General features: G+C 45.1%; 1 protein-coding gene and 1 gene segment (V, D, J or C); both read left to right on the top strand.

Annotated features, from left to right (window-relative positions):
* The window catches only part of LOC139324591 (Ig gamma-2C chain C region-like), a 172,441-nt gene that overhangs the window by 25,935 nt on the left and 129,110 nt on the right, over positions 1-17,396 (top strand).
* Positions 7,715-17,396, top strand: part of LOC139324767 (uncharacterized) — a 35,875-nt gene continuing 26,193 nt past the window's right edge. Inside the window, exons 1-4 of the mRNA XM_070954511.1 lie at positions 7,715-7,943; positions 10,331-10,666; positions 12,077-12,400; positions 16,302-16,622. Of these exons, the coding sequence (XP_070810612.1) occupies positions 7,715-7,943; positions 10,331-10,666; positions 12,077-12,400; positions 16,302-16,622 (1,210 nt within the window). The remainder of the gene's footprint in view (positions 7,944-10,330; positions 10,667-12,076; positions 12,401-16,301; positions 16,623-17,396) is intronic.

Genomic DNA, 17,396 nt, shown 5'->3' with positions numbered 1-17,396 from the left:
TGTATCATAGCCTTAAGAGTCCATGTGAGCGGAAACCGCCTGGTTGTTTACAGTTTAGCTCCATGGTGAAATGTTGCTTTTACTCTGTTGCGTCATTTTCTGTGTGACGTACATCTTTGTGGATACTTCTCTGTGTCTCAGTTATAGTCATTGTTTAATCATTGTTATGATTATGATTATTTTTTGTCAGAATGGTCTACCTGATCTGATACTCTAAAGGGGACTTACAGCACTTTTAATCTTCATGTAAAACAGACGAGATTCGCTGCACAATTCGTATTAATTCGAATGTACTTTTTTTTATATTGAGATTGTCATACAATGTTGCAATAAATATCTATTCTTGATGAATGAACCAGTGGATTCAATGTTTTTGGTGGGTGTGGCATGGCTTGGCTTGGTGGGCATGGCAGGGGAAGGATACTGTAAAATCTCCATTTCCACCCCACTCCAGGGGAAGGATCCTGTAAAATTTCCATTCCCTCACCACTCCAGGGGAAGGATACTGCAAAATCCCCATTTCCTCCCGATCAGCTGGAACTCGGGAAGCAGAGAATAGATGGGGGCAGGGCCAGTCAGAGGTGTTATTTACTGGTTCTCCAAACTACTCAAAATTTCCGCTACAGGTTCACCAGAACTAGTCAGAACCTACTGAAACCCACTTCTGGAATGAACCGTTTCCTTTGTGAATTGTTACTGGCATTGAAGATGTTCACGTTATATAATAACAGATGTTATTACAGAACTCCCATTTGCTTCTCAAACCAACTTGGTTCAGCCTGGGAACTGGGTTTCTGAATCTTAAAGTAATTCACGTTGCAAGGTGGGGAACACCGAAGGACAAATCACTTCTCGGATTCTCTCCAATGCCTTTACAAATATGGGCCATACCTTTGAGCTGTAGTGGGTTTCACTTACCTTTGCTACCGGTTCAGAACTGTGAGAGCGCGTGCGTGTTCGCTTTACTTGTGTGTAGTGCTTCTGCGCATGCGCAGAACATCCGTGATGACGTCCTGGTGGATGGGCGGAGCCTCCCACCGCCACCACTACCAGTTTGCCCAAATCAGTGCAAACCAGTAGAAACCCACTACCCGCCTTTGAGGGTGTACAGTAGAGGTAAAAATTGTGGAAACCTTTCGGGGAAAGTGTATTTTTGAGGTTTGATGGCTAATAACACTACTTTTTGGGGGGAGTTTCAAGATAATCATAATCCACTGCTGGAATGGCCTGGGAATAGCCCAGACCTTAACCCAATTGAAAATCTATGGAGCCGACTAAAGAGACTTGTTAGTCAGAAGCGACCCAGCAATAAAACCCAGTTAATCAAAGTCATCATTCAATTTTGGTTTCACATTAGAACAGTGGCAGAACTAAAAGACTTGGTTTCACTCCATGGGAAGACGTTGTAAGGCCGTAATTCATGCTAAAGGTGACCCAACGAAGTATTAACTGACATGGTGATCATTTTTGTATGTCTCATTTTTTTTCTACGTGTTTCACTTTTCTTCTTTATGCTCTAACTGCTATACTAATAGCAAATCCTTCATAAAAGATATTGCATTACCTTCTTGATTAAATTATCTTTCCACTGATATATAATTTGATGGTACTACACCCCCAAAAAAGTGGCGTTATTAGCTAGTTTTAGAAAATACGCTTTTCCCAAAAGGTTTTCCCACAATTTTGGCCACTACTGTATATGCATTGGGAAATGTGGGATAGGATACCTAAATCGATTATGGATAACCGAACTGGGAGGAGAAGGCAAGGGGATAAAAATAAAATAGTGGGTAATATTTTTCTGCTTCGGTCAATTTTTTTCACTCACAGGGGTTGTAAAAGCAGTATTTATGGATCCAGGGCCATTTTTATTTATTTATTTATTTATTTTTCATATTTGTATACCGCCCTACTCCCGAAGGACTCAGGGCAGTGAACAGCCATAATAAATACAAATACATATAGAAGTTAAAAACTATTAAGAATTAAATTTATTTTAAAGCACAATCTTCCCTTGGACAGCATCTCACATACAACACACACACACACACACACACACACACACACACACACACACACACACCAAAGATGATCCCATTTGCAGAGTAATATCCTACTTAGCGACAGACAGACTTCCAGATCCAAACTTCATACTGGAGTGGAAAGAATTACCAAGATGACTAGATTCTATGATGGTCAAAGCTGTTTCCTCCAGTTGGTGTCGCAAGGTTATTTGCGCTATAGATTCAGGGCATACGCGGGAGCAAAATTCCCCAGACACCACAAAAACTTGTTTGGATGGAAAGGCCATAAAGGTTAAGCAAACTCAGTTTTTCTTTTATGCCCCAAAGTGTGCCAGGTATCAAAGCTGTATTGAATAGGCCAAGGAGATGGAACGTAGAATAATAGAGTTGTAAGAGACGTCAGAGCTCTTCTAGTCCAACCTCCTACTCAAGCAGGAGACCCTATACCATTTCAGACAAATGGTTGTCCAGCCTCTTTTTGAAAGCCTCCAGTGATGGAGTACCCACAACTTCTGAAGGCGAGCTATTCCATTGGCTGATTGCTCTTGCCGTTAGGAATTTTCCCCTTGGTTCTGGTTGCTTCTCTCCTTGGTTAGTTTCCATCCATTGTTTCTTGGTGTACACACTCTTCTGCACAGGACAAAGAGATACACACTCTTCTGCACAGGCCATGGCAATACACACACTCTGCACACATCCCAAAGGTGCTTTTTCAGGAGGCAACTGGACTTTCTTGTTTTTCCTTTTGAAGACGTTTCGCTTCTAATCCAAGAAGCTTCTTCAGCTTTGACACGATAGTGGGGAATGGAAGGATTTATTCCCCTTTGCAGACAGCTGGTCATTTGCATCCTTTTAGAGGATTGTTGAAGCCCTTGGAGGTTTATCTGTGTCCTCAGAGTCACTTGAGTAGTGCAATTGGTTCCTGTAGTCTGCAAATTTTTTTCCTCTGGAAATCCATTCCTGCTCCCACACCATTCAAAGGGTGTTCATCTCAAATTGTATAGCTAAATGACTGAAGTAAGTGGGAGTGCAGAGAGTCTGTACAGATTCTCAGTCACCCAGGTCATGGTTGTCCCAAAGGTGCTTTTTCAGGAGGCAACAAGAGTTTTTCTTTTGAAGACATTTTGCTTCACATCCAAGAAGCTTCTTCAGCTCCAACAGGATAGTGGGGAATGGAAGGATTTATATTCCTTGCAGACAGCTGGTCATTTGCATTCCCCACTATCCTGTCAGAGCTGAAGAAGCTTCTTGGATGTGAAGTGAAACTTCTTCAAAAGAAAAACAAGAAAGTCCAGTTGCCTCCTGAAAAAAAGCACCTTTGGGACAACCATGACCTTGGGACCAACAATGGATGATTGAGAATCTCTACAGACTCTCTGCACTCCCACTTACTTCAGTCATAGTCAATTGATCTGCAGAAGAGGTAACTATGAACAAACCTTTTGGCCAGAGACCAACCTAAGGTAATACATGAAGATTCATTTAAGCAAAACCATGTTTAAATTGTCCCACACATGCTTTTCAATGCTTCCTTGGTTTTTTTTTCTTTGAAAACATTTAGCTTCTCATCCAAGAAGCTTCTTCAGTTCTGTCTGAATGGTGGGGAATCCCTTGGTAGTCATCTGGTCATTAGCACTCTGTAGGTCCGACATTAGCTTAACAAATACTTCAGAGTGCTAAGATGAGAGAGAAAAACGAGCCTACCGAGCCATCGTGTGCCAAGAGTGGGGGGGAGGGGGGTTGTACGTAGGCCGGGGCACATAGAATTATGGGTGTGGGCACGCGTCTGCACGAACCTCCCCTGCTCCCCCCCTCCTGGCACACGATGGCAAAAATGTAATTGGTGTTCATGGATGGGCTTTGCTAACAGAGCCTTTTGTAACAGAATGCATGAGTGACCTTGAAGAAAGAGAAGAATTGAATTGAATTGAATGCTTTATTTGGTCAAGTGTGATTAGACACGCAAAAATCAGAAGGGGGGAGGATGCTGCAGTCGCTTAACCATCAGAGAAAACTTTCAGATGTTTTATTTATTTATTTTATTTTTATTTATTTGTTTTAATTTCTATACCGCCCTTCTCCAAATAGGACTCAGGGCGGTGCACAGCCAAAGTAAAAAACAGGACATACAAAATTTAAAACAGTTTAAAATAATTAAATATTTTGACCGTAAATTAAAACAACCCAATTTAAAATCAATTTAAAATTTAACTCAAGCCAGCCCAGCTAGTTGAAATAAATAGGTTTTCAGGGCCCGACGAAAAATCCGGAGGTCTGTTATTGTACATATCTCTGGGGGGAGGTTGTTCCAGAGGGTGGGCGCCGCCACAGAGAAGGCTCTCCCCCTGGGGGTCGCCAGCCGACATTGTCTGGCAGACGGCACCCTGAGGAGGCTCACTCTGTGCGAGCGTACTGGCCGTTGGTCTTCCTAGGTAAACTAGAAAGAAAACTTGACCAGATTCACTAAATCTACTTTACCGTAAGCCTACATTAAAATGATCTTGCAAGTCTGAAGATAAAGCACACATCATTTATGTCCCGAAAATCCACACATAGACGCATTGACCCATTGCGCCATTAGGGTGAATCTTTCCTTAGCGTCTTTCTCTGACAAGCAACTGTCAGATTATCCCCCTTCTTGTCTGATTGTTTCCTAAGCAGCATCTCTTCTTTATGCTCAAGGTCATGGATTCATTCCATTGTATCTTTCGGTGAAGCTTGGCATTCAGGCAAATCAGCCATCAACAGACAAATAGAGATAAACTATGTTTACACCCCATTCGAAAGAAAAATTTAAAAAAAGCTAAGAAGGAAATGAAAAAACCAGAACACATTCTCTCAAGCAACTGAGACCCAGATAAGCAGGGATTAACACCAGACAAACAACCGGAGAACAATACCCAAATCAGGAAATTACCAAAGAGAAAACATTTGCAGAGCAAGCTACTATATATAAACAGGAAGCAATACCCACATTCACTAGTTATGATGACATTACCTAATGAAATAGCTTCAAGCCAAATGGGGAACAGAAAGATTTATGACTCTTAGCAGTCTGGTCATTAGCACTCTGAAGTATTTGTTAAGCTAATGACGGACCTATAGAGTCCTAATGACCAGATGACTGCTAAGGGTCATAAATCTTTCCATTCCCCATTTGGCTTGAAGTTATTTCATTAGGTAATGTCATCATAACTAGTGAATGTGGGGATTGCTTCCTGTTTATATATAGTAGCTTGCTCTGCAAATGTTTTCTCTTTGGTAATTTCCTGATTTGGGTATTGTTCTCCGTTTGTTTGTCTGGTGTTAATCCCTGCTTATCTGGGTCTCAGTTGCTTGAGAGAATGTGTTCTGGTCTTTTCATTTCCTTCTTAGCTTTTTTTAAATTTTTCTTTCGAATGGGGTGTAAACGTAGTTTATCTCTATTTGTCTGTTGATGGCTGATTTGTCTGAATGCCAAGCTTCACCAAAAGATACAATGGAATGAATCCGTGACCTTGAGCATAAAGAAGAGATGCTGCTTAGGAAACAATCAGACAAGAAGGGGGATAATCTGACAGTTGCTTGTCAGAGAAAGACGCTAAGGAAAGATCCACCCTAATGGAGCAATTGGTCAATGCATCTATGCGTGGATTTTCAGGGCATAAATAGTGTGTGTTTTACCTTCAGACTTGCAAGATCATTTTAATGTAGGCTTACAGTAAAGTAGATTTAGTGAATCTGGTCATGTTTGCTTTCTAGTTTACCTAGGAAGACCAACATCTGAAAGTTTTCTCTGATGGTTAAGCGACTGCAGGCTCCTCCCCCCTTCTGATTTTTGTGTGTCTAATCACACTTGACCAAATAAAGCATTCAATTCAATTCAATTCTTCTCTTTCCTCAAGGTCACTCATGCATTCTGCTACAAAAGACTCTGTTAGCAAAGCCTATCCATGAACACCAATTACAGTCAGGGGACAATAAAAATTCCTTAATCTCACAAAACATTGACAGACCCAGCCATAGTTTCAGGCTGGAAATTGTGAGCATCCTAGACCAGTTATGGCTAACCTTTTTGCCATCGCATGCCAGGAAGGGGGGGGAGCAGGGGAGGTTCGTGTGCATGCGTGCCACACCCATAATTCTATGTGCCATGCCCTACGCACAACCCCCCTCCCCCCCCGCTCTTGGTACATGATGGCCCAGTAAGCCCGCTTTTCTCTCTCATCTGGCTCCAGATCCTCTCTGCATCTGGGGAGGGCAAAAAGAACCTTCCCCACTTCTTGGAGGCCCTTTGGAGGCCTGAAATGGCCCATTTCCCAACTCTCGGTTGGACAGGAAGTGACTTTTTTGCTGTCCCCAGCCTCCAGAGCCTCTATCCTCTCCTCTGCCTTCTGCGCATCCGCGCATCAGGCACTGGACCCAGCTGTTCCTCCTCATCATCATCATCAGCCACCTCCAGACCTGGGGGCTGTTGACTCTCCATCTGAAGGCTGACAGATGGCCCAGGTTCTGCCTCTGTCTCTCTATTTGCCAGCTCCATTCCCTCTTCTTCTTCGGAGCTCGCAGGTTACCTTGATGCTGGCCATGACTCCACACCACCTTCTCCTCCTCTGATTCAGCTGCTGGAGGGACCAGTCCCTGACAGGCCACAACACAGTGCTGATTTACCATTAGCTCACCAAGTACTTAGGAGGTGAGGGCTTGGCAGCACAGGGAAACAACAATCAGTGACTTAATAGCCAGCAATCAACAACTAAAAATCCACACACAACAGGCACCATATAAATACCACACACCAAACAGCTCAAAGCACACACTTTGCTAGAGAGAAGTTCCCTGAGGATGGGTTCCAGCATGAATCAGAAAGCTTGGAAGACTATATCTCTGGTCCCGGTGACTGATCCAGATTGGATTCTGCTATTAATTTAATTAAATTTAACTTGGACTAACTGAATTCGTTTTAAAATTGGTTTCCAACCTGTAATGTTTCCTGTCACTTCTCATCACTTTCCTCTCCTTCTTCGTTGATGTGGTCCGCCAGCAGCCTGCAGATTTGGACAGTGAGGAGGTTGGGGAGGAATGTGGGCCAGTCCTGGAGTCTGGGGAAGGCTTGGATGAGGGCTCTGAGTCAGAGGCAGAGAGGGGGCCAAGGCCATCTGGTAGTTCTTTGCTGCCTCCAGAGTCTCAGGAGTCTGACATCAGCGAGGCAGAAGAACAGTGTGTACATGTGCAGAGCTGCCAGAAGGCAGGAACAATTAAGAAAACAGGGTCAACTTGGGAGTAAGGCTTGGAGATGACTGGCCCCTCCCATAAGACATAAAAGAGAAGCAAACGGGATGTGAGCTTTTGCAGGAAGCAATTAGTTCATCTGGTCAGTAAAAGCTCTGGAAAAGCTCTGTGCTAAGTTTGGCCTTGCCCTGCGTTTGGCATTTAGTTCTCTGGCAGCATTCCAAGGGAGATAAGGTGGGTGTTTGTAAACACTCCCCTGAAAGACTGTTTGAGAAGCCTTTCAGACTGGGAATGACAATAATTCAAAGCCGTTTGAATTAAAGAGGTTTGCCGGGACTAAGTTTGTGCTGTATACTTTCTAAGGAAGCCTAGGTCAGAACATTCTTGTCTTTTTTTTCCCCTCTCCTACAGAGACAGTAAAAAATCCTTCCATCCTTCCACTTTGGCCCTGCTGTAGCTCCAGCAAGGAAGATACTAGTATGGTAACTTTTGCTTGCCTGCTCATTGAACACGGTACAAAGTCTTTGGAAATCACATGGGAACCTAACACTCCAGAACCGAAAAAATTCTCAACTCAGCAAATGAGTGGACCAAACCTGTTCACAACAAGCCAACTCACCGTCTCTTCCTCCCGCTTGTCCGAAGTTCAATACAAATGCTTTGTAAAAGAAAAGAAAGAACTTCCCCCAGCTATCTTCACAAACAAATGTAAGTTTCTTCAAGAGGGTAAATAATGTGACGTTAAGCCTGATGGGTAAATATGGAGCTGGGACTCTGCCAGGTATGTAGGTTCAACTTGGAGGGACAGTGGTGTGCATAAAAACAGAGAAGGTGACTATAGAAGGAGGCATCTATATGGTTTTCTTGGCAACAGCATAGAAGTAGTTTTCCTGTTTCCTTCTTTTGGGATTTTTTTATTTCTGAGTCCAGCCTATTTTCTTAAACTCTCCAATTCAAATACTACCAGTGGTGGGATTCAGCTGGTTCAGGCCAGTTCAGCTGAACTGGTAGTTAAGTTGCTGGCTGGCCCACCCCGCCGCTTCCAGGAGACCCCATGCGCCCTATTTTGGCTCCCAGGTAAGTGCAGGGAGGCCTAATAGGCCCAAAATGGGGTGCGGGGGGAGTGTGGTGCCCTCCATGGCCTGTTTTTGCTCCCAGGAAGCTTCAGGGAGGCCAACTAGGCCCATAACAGGGCACAGGGGGTGTGGCACGCCCCCCTGACCTGTTTTCACTGCAGGGAGGCCTACTAGGCCCAAAATGGGGCACAGGGAGGCAGCGCATCCCCCCGTGGCCTGTTTTTGCTCCCAGGAGGGTGCAGGAGGCCATGCCCACCATGGCCACGCCCACTCAGCCGGTCATTAGGGCAGAGAACCAGTTATTAAATTATTTGAATCCCACCACTGAATACTACCCAGACCTGATGTTGCTTAACCTTCTGAGTCCAAATGAGATTAGATGGGCACCACACTTGTTGAGGGCATGCTATAATCACCTTCAGGTCTCCTGATGACAGGACAGCATTAAGACAGGGTTGCTCATCAGGAGAATCTGGAGATGATCAAAGGTCTAGGTTCTGAAGATAACATCCTGTTCAGATTTTTGAACTGGTTGTCAAGTTGGTTCTTAAGTCAGTTAAGTTTAGCGTCCTTGACCTTCAAAAATAGAAATTAATTGGGACTAGGATAGAACAGAATAACAGGGTTGGAAGACACCTTGGAGGCAGTGGTGGGCTGCAACCAGTTCGGTGATTGCACGGTTTTCATGCTTCACATTTGCATGCTCCTAATGCGCTTGTGCGCAACATTCAAAATACAGCAATTTGAAGCTCAGCTGCTTACCTTCTAAGGCAGCCCCGGTAAGTAGAACAGCAGAGGCACGGAAATCAGCTGTGTCGTGTGAATCTGCTGAGCCAGAAAGAAGGAAATATAGGACAGGATAGGGTGGGGGCTGGTGGATCGGGCCAGCTGATTGTCGGAACTTCTGATTCACCTGAACCGGTCCAAATCGGCAGCAGCCCACCACCGCTTGGAGGTCTTCTCGTCCAAACCCCTGCTCAAGCAGGAAGCCCTTTGCCATTTCAGAAAAGTGGCCATCCAAGCTCTTGTTAAAAAAACCTCCACCCACAAATATCACAGGAAGCTTATCCTACCCTTTCTAAAGTAGATCTCACTGCAAAAGGCCCATTGGAATCTAAGTTTAGCTTGTTTCCTATAATTTTTTTAAGTTAAAGAGAAACAGCTGATGGTCTCTATGTTTGCTATTTGGGCAGAATCAGTGGTGGGCTGCTGCTGGTTCAGACAGGTTCTGGCAAACCTGTAATTGTGACCTGCAGGTGGGCCCGCCCACCTGCCCCGGCACTATGCCATCCTATTTAGTTGTGTTTTTTAAGCCACGCACATGCGTGCAAGTGTGTGCACGAGCAAAGTGCATGCATGCGTGCACACTCACATTTTCAGTGCTGGGGTGAACCGGTTATTAATTCATGTCCCATCCACCTCTGGGCTGAATGCAGTGGTGAAATCTAAAATTTGTTACAACCGGTTCTGTGGGCGTGGCTTGGTGTGTGTGGGGGGGTAATGTGACTGGGTGGGTGTGGCCAATTTTTTTTTTTTTACTTTTAAAACCCTTTTTTCTACAACCTCTTCCCCGAAGAGGTTGTAAAAAAAATGCTTTCAAAAGGGTCCCAGCTGAGTTGCCTGATCGGCAGAGACTTTTTTTTTCTTTTAAAAGCCTTTGAGGATCCAAGCTGAGCCACGCGATCATCGGAGGCTTTTTCTTTTTCTTTTAAAAGGATTTTTTCGGCCGAAGAGGTTGTAGAAAAAATGCTTTTAAAAGTAAAAAAAAATAGACTCTGATGATTGTGCGGCTCAGCTGGGCAGGGGGGCGGGGCGGGGGCAGGGATTTTTGCTACTGGTTCTCTGAACCACCCGCCTCCATCACTACCGGATCGGGTGATCCAGTCCGAACTGGGAGCATTTCACCCCTGGCAGAATGCCAGGAAGACAGCTTAATAAATAGTCTTCTCTAAGTACAAACATTTCTTAAGTATGGCTCTTCCAACAAAACAACAACATTTTTCTACTTTGTATTCTCAGATTGCATTTTGCAACCTTTGAAACCAGTTGATGTTCAGATCTTAACCCCCAGTTGTGGCAAACAGAGCTCAGTGGCCAACGTGGAGCTGGTATGCTTTCTGAGAAGCTTTAGTGGTGGAAAAGCCGAGGTGGAATGGCTGAAGAATGGAGTACAGCTCCAAGGGAAAGAAGAGGTGGCATTGAGAGCCGATGTAGGAAAGAGTAGCGGTTACTCCAGTTTCATCCACCTGAACATCAGCAAAGAGAGTTGGGACAAAGGAGACCTCTACACCTGTAAAGTGACGCGCCCGCCAGGCAGTCAAAACGTCACAATGCAGAATGCCAGCAAATGTCAAGGTGAGCGTTACCACCCTAAAGTATCAAGAGTTTATGGGCTATAAAATGATGGAGGGGTAAGAAGCAATCCAGGCAGATCATCTGTCAGGGTTCCAAGTAATGCATCCATTTCAAAACAGAACATCTAATGCAGGAGTCTCTAACTTTCTGGTTTTGTGTACCAGCAGAGTTAGCAGTGGGGGGAAGAGGGAATGCTTCCAGACAAGCAGCGGGTGAAGGAGTCTGCACATGAGAATGGGGCCTCGTTTGTGAGCATGCACACTCGGCATCTGCACAAGTGGAGCTTCACATGTGAGCACGCTCATCCGCCCAAATTTTCACTCCCTTTTAGGGGGGGAAAGGTGTGTCTTATACTCCGAAAAATACAGTAGATAGATGTAGATGTAAATATATAAACATAAATGTTGATATTAGAGCTTTGGTGGCGCAGTGGGTTAGAGTGCAGTACTGCAGGCTACTTCTGCCGGCAGCCTGCAATTTGGCAGTTCGAATCTCACCAGGCTCCAGGTTGACTCAGCCTTCCATCCTTTTGATCTGTCCCCGTCCACACACACACACAAACACAGCCAGCCGAGGGTTAAGGAAGCACTTGGCACACACCCAGGTCTTTATCTCCAACTTGGCAGCGATATACACACCGTCTGCCAAGTGCTTTATTTCCACAGAAACAAAAAGATAATATACTCAGCGTACAAGAGTCCAACAGAAATAAATATTCCTCTCAGCAGTTTCGGACAATGCTTTAGTGACTATCCAAGGTTTATTTTTGTTCGTCACAGGGATCACTGGCCACCACCCTCTATTATATAGTCTCTGGGGTGTGGTCCAGTGACTCAGTTCTAATCCCTAGCACGCCTCCTGAGCTGCTGCAAACGTTTATCACGCCTTCGGTGGCGTCCGTCCAGGAATGATGTCTCTCCTTCACTCTCATCCGAGACACCTGTCTCCCGGCTAATCTCCTCTCCCTCGGCCGGCACCTGAGACAGTGCCAGAGGGGAGGGGCCTGGAGAGGGAGGCCTGGCTGACTCCTCTTCCTCATGTTCGGAGCTTTCTTCCTCCGATGGGATAGGCTCAGAGGGCGGGGCCACAACACCTTTACAAGGTTGGTAAAATGAGGACCCAGATTGTTGGGGGCAAAAGGCTGACTCTGTAAACTGCTTACAGAGGTCTGGAAAGCACTGTGAAGTGGAATATAAGTCTAGGTGCTATTGCTATTTTCATATGCAGCTTTTCAAAGAGCATCTTCCTTGGTTTTCTTGAGTTTCCTTATCTTTAAAGAAGCTACTAAAACTTGCAGCTTCTTAGCAAGTATGTCACGGTTAATGAATTATTAAAGATTAAAAAAAACCCCACTATTCTCAAATAGTATTACAATCCTTATGTCATTTCTCTCCTGGCTTTCATCCACAGTGTGCTACGGTTGCATGCATCAACCCACCATATTTTTTACCAAGCCATCTTACAAAAGCCTGCTTGATAGGTCAGCCATCCTGGTCTGCACCGTGATCTCTTCTAACCTGGAGAGTGCTCAGATCACCTGGCTTGTGGATGGCAAAGCCAGCAGTGATGTTGTGAACGAGATGGTGACGACGGACGCTAACGGAAGTCAGAAGTTGAGAAGCAACCATTCGGTGTCTTTGGAACAGTGGACGAAGGGCACCCTCTTCACCTGCAAAGTAACCGGGAGCTGCTTTGAAGAACACCGAAAAGACATCACCATCAAGAAGCCTACTCGTGAGTAGATCGCCGAGCCCCTTAAAACGCCGCTCCGTCGAGCAAGCAGGAATCGCGTGTCTTCAAATTTTTTTTAAAAAAGTGTTAATATACAAAACAGGAATCATGTATATCATGTACAGGAATCGTGCGATAGGAATCATGCAACCTTGGTTATGAGCGATTTCATTAAAGTAGAATTTCTCCGAACTTTTTGAATTTGCTTTTCCTAGGTGTTTTGCATCTTGGGCTGATGTTGAGGTGACCAAGCTACCAAGGAGTTCTTCTCATATTTGTTGAGTTCTGGGATTTCCCCCAAGTTCTTTTGCAACCTCTTCACAATCGTCTATATGGCCTATCTTCACAAATTCACCCTTTCTTCCCTTGCCGTTTTGTCTCCTTCCATGTTTTCGAAGGCCCGAAAACAATAGCTGGGAAGGTGATGTGTACAGACTGCTCATAATATTTTAATGTCTATTGATAGCAGGATTTTTTTAAAAAAAATGGCAACTAAGAGAATAACAAAATAACAGAGTTGGAAGGGAGCCTTGAAGTCTTCTAGTTCAACTGCCTGCTCAAGCAGTAAACAGAGGTGGTATTCAGCTGGTTCGGGCAAACCGGTAGCAGCAACCTGCAAGTGGGCCCTGCCCACCCACCCTGGGCAATCCCGTCATATATCGCTGTGGTTTTGACACTGCACACATACGCGGCTGGTGCATGAGAGCAAGTTCCCGTGTTGTTTAATGTCGCACGCATATGTGGATGGTATGCATGAGCGAATTCCCATGTTGTTTGACGTTGCATGCATGCACGGATGGTGTGTGAGAGCTAAGCAAGCAGGTGCGCGAGTGAGCAGGTGCTGGGCGAACCAGTGGTGACAGAATGTGAAGCCCACTTCTGGCAGGAAACCCTATAACATTTCAAACCAATGGTTGTCCAATGTCTTCTTTAAAAATCTCCGGTGTTGAAACACCACAACTTCTGGAGGCAAACTGTTCCACTCATTAATTGTTCTCCCTGTCAGGAAATTTCTCCTTCGTTCCAGGTTGTTTCTCTCCTTGATTAGTTTCCATCCATTGCTTCTTGCCTGCTTTTAGGTACTTTGAGAATAGGTTGACCTCCCTCTTCCTTGTGGAAGCCCCTCAGTGTTTTGCCCCAGCTACGGACCCCAAAGAATGCAGCACACACAAAAACTATACAAAGCTTATTTTACTCAAATAACTCAGTCTTTTTCAATCAAAGGCTGTTAATAAACTTCCTTAATAGCCTACAAGCATTCTAAGATAAAGTAATCACAGTCTTACGAGAGTTGGCAGAAAGTCCAGAAGTAATTTTGCAGAGAATCCAGACGCGAAGGAGAGTGAACTAAAGTTGTTCCCTACAGCTTGCTGCAAACGGCGTTCCTCCTCAAATAAGCTAAGGGAATGGCCAATTAGCCCCAAGCCTTACTCTCGAGGAGACCTCCTCCTGAGGAGCCACTCCTGCCTTTTGGCAGCTCTGCGCACCCGTGCATTGAGAAGAGGCTCCTCCTCTTCGTCCTCTTCACTTAAGGGAGCTTCAGGAGGTTCTGAAGGCTCTGGCTGAATCTCCGCCTCTGGCACCACATCTTCTCCAGCCTCCTCACTGTCTGACTCGAGCACCAGCTGCACAGACTGCTGGCGCAGCACCACACCAGCCTCCTTGTTGTTGGAATCAGCTACAATCCGCACAGGCCGCTGACGGGCCACAACAATCAGATATTAGAACACTGTTGTCATGTCACCTCTACTTCTACACAAACAGAAGTTTTCTGATGCAACTATCTTGCGAGAACAATTGGAACTGAGGAGTTGACCGAGGGAGACTTCTTCAAATCCAATCTTCTAGCAAATAGAAAAAATTCTCATACAAGATATGCCAAAACACATCTTGAGTGGCAGTGTGAAAGGTTTAGACAACGACTGGGAAAAGTCCCCAGCTCCCAGCCTTAAAGCCTCATAAGAGCCTTGGTGGCTCAGTGGTTAGAGTGCAGTACTGCAGGCTACTTCTGCTGACTGCAATTTGGCAGTTCAAATCTCACCAGGCTCAAGGTTGACTCAGCCTTCCGTCCTTCCGAGGTGGGTAATATGAGGACCCAGATTGTTGTGGGCAATAGGCTGACTTTGTAAAACCACTTAAAGAGGGCCGTAAAGCACTGTAAAGTGGTATATAAGTCTAAGGGCTATTGTTACAGTCATGGTATTAGTGAAATGAACAGCACAGACATACAATAAATTTAAAAAATAACAAAACAAAACAAAACCTTTTGTAAAGTAGCTCCAAGCCACAGCTTCTTTCAATAGGCATTATCAGTCCAGGAGGATTCCACTTATGTGCCCTGGTCTCCCATGGGAAAGTGCAACCACATTAGAAACTAAACTTTTAGGCAAGAAAAACAAAACGCACAGATACAGTATACTGTATGTGGTACCTTGCTCAATAGTAGTAACTGTGAGAGAGATCTTGGATTCCTAGTGGACCACCATTTAAATATGAGCCAGCTGTGTGTGGCAGCTGCCAAAAAAGCCAACACAGTTCTAGGCTGCATAAACAGAGGGATAGAATCAAGATCATGTGAAGTGTTAATGCCACTTTATAATGCCTTGGTAAGGTCACACTTGGAATATTGCATCCAGTTTTGGTCACCACGATGTAAAAAAGATGTTGAGACTCTAGAAAGAGTGCAGAGAAGAGCAACAAAAATGGTGAGGGGACTGGAGGCTATAACATATGAAGAACAGTTACAGGAACTGGGTATGTCTAGTTTAATGAAAAGAAGGACAAGGGGAGACATGGTAGCAGTGTTCCAATATCTCAGGGGCTGCCACAAAGAAAAGGCAGTCAAGCTATTCTCCAAAGCATGTTAGGGCAGGACAAGAAGCAATGGGTGGAAACAAATCAAGGAGAGAAGCAACTTAGAACTAAGGAGAAATTTCCTGAGAGTCTGTTATGGGTCGCCAGCGGCCTGCTCAGATTGTTGCTGATCCTGACAACGAGGAGGCTGGTGTGGTGTCGTGCCAGGAGCCTGTGCAGCCGGCGCTCGAGTCAGACAGCGAGGAGGCTGAAGAAGATGTGGTGCCAGAGGCAGGGATTCAGCCAGGGCCTTCAGAACCTACAGAGGCTCCTTTAAGTGCAGAGGATGAAGTGGAGGAGCCTCTTCTCAATGCACAGGCACGCAGAGCTGCCAAAAGGCAGGAGTGGTTACTCAGGAGGAGGTCTCCTCGAAAGTAAGGCTTGGGGCTAATTGGCCACTCCCTTAGCCTATTTAAGTTTGCACGCAGTTTGTAAAAAGCTGCAGGAAACAACGTTTGTTCATTCGCTGTTCATTGAGTTTGGATTTTCTTTGCAAACCTTGCTTCTGGGCTTTCTGCCAACTCTAGTAAGACACTATCTTATCTGTGGAATTTCTGGCAGGTTGTTAAGAGGGTTTTATTAACAGCCTGCATTTGCAAAAGACTGTGTTTTGAAGTAAATGGAGTTTTGTTTGAAGTTTGTATGTGCAGCATTCTTTGGGATCCATAGCTGGGGTAGAACAGAGTCAGAACAATTAATCAGTGGAACAACTTGCCTCCAGAAGTTGTGAATGCTCCAACACTGGAGGTTTTTAAGAAGATGTTGGATAACCATTTGTCTGAAGTGGTGTAGGGTTTTCTGCCTAAGCAGGGAGTTGGACTAGAAGACCTCCAAGGTCCCTTCCAATTCTGTTATTCTATTCTAAATCTTCTGAAAGAGTCCTATTTCATTCCTGGCCTTCTTTCCATCACAACACTTTGGGAGTTTCAAAATTAATATCAAGGCCTTTGACTCATTCGGTTGAAGTGATGTTCTCAACAGGAGAAAGTACCATGCTTTTTTCCATTTTTTAAACACCTGCATGTTTCTTTCCTTTTCTTTTTCCATTTAGAAATGCAAGCACCCTCCGTCATCATTTCTCGAGCCCCACTAGAGATTTCTCTCAAGAGTACCACGGCTCTCATTCTCGTCTGTGATGTGAGTGGATTTTCCCCAGCGGAGATTAGCATCTCGTGGGAAAGAAATAATGTATCCCTGAGCAAAAATCTGTACAATAATGGGATCGCCACAGAAACGTCAAACGGGTATTCGGTGTACAGCATCTTGAAAATCAGCCGAGATGAGCCAGGAGGGAAAGGAGGCAGCTACTCCTGTATAGTCCACCATCCCGCTTCTCAAATCCCATACGTGGCCTATGAAAAGGTACCCATTGGTAAGTGGACCTTCTAAGGTGGTCGCGGAAGATATCATGATGAGTCACGTGGCGTGGTGGAACTTCTACAACGCCTTCTTAACTGTAGAGGGTTAAAAAGCTAATAGATCACAAACATCCTTTGGTTGAGCATTTCATCATGACCGAGAGGCAGATCCCTTAATAGAAAGAAGAACCCACCCATTGAAAAATATCCTTATCTATGGTGCTACATGGTTATTATTCTCAGGAGCCCAAGTGAAAATGTACCGTATTTTTCGGACTATAAAACGCTCTGAAGTATAAGACGCACCTAGCTTTGGGGGATGAAAACAAGAAAAAAAATCTGCCTCTGCCTCCCAGCAATTTGCCTCCTTGCAGCAAACAGCAAACAGCCTGGTCAGCTTCAGCACAGCCTGATTTAGCATGAGCAGCTGATTGGCAGTGGGATCTGCCTCCCAGAATACCTATCAGCTGTTCTAGGCTGCACGGATCGCCACTGTCCATCAGCACCATCGGCGCCTATTAGCGCCATCAGCGCCCATCACCGCTGCCACCTATCACTGCCTCCACCTATCGCCGCCTCCACACACCACATTTTTGGCCTCTGCGCATCCCATTTTCAGCCTCCAAGGATCTCATTTTTGGCCCATTCCAGGTGGCAGGGATTGCTGCCGCGGCCTGGAACAGGTCAAAAATGGGATGCACGGAGGTTAAAAATGGGGCACACAGAGGTGGCGATAGGTGGTAGCAGCAATGGGCGATGGTCCTGCCGATGGGCAACGGCGATCCCCG

This window comes from Pituophis catenifer, unplaced genomic scaffold (assembly GCF_029215685.1).
Source record: "Pituophis catenifer annectens isolate HBS135680 unplaced genomic scaffold, rPitCat1.0.hap2 SCAF_15, whole genome shotgun sequence".
Lineage (NCBI taxonomy): Eukaryota > Metazoa > Chordata > Lepidosauria > Squamata > Colubridae > Pituophis > Pituophis catenifer.
The sequence above is the reverse complement of the archived record's forward strand: the minus strand, read 5'-3'. Positions and strand labels throughout refer to the sequence as shown.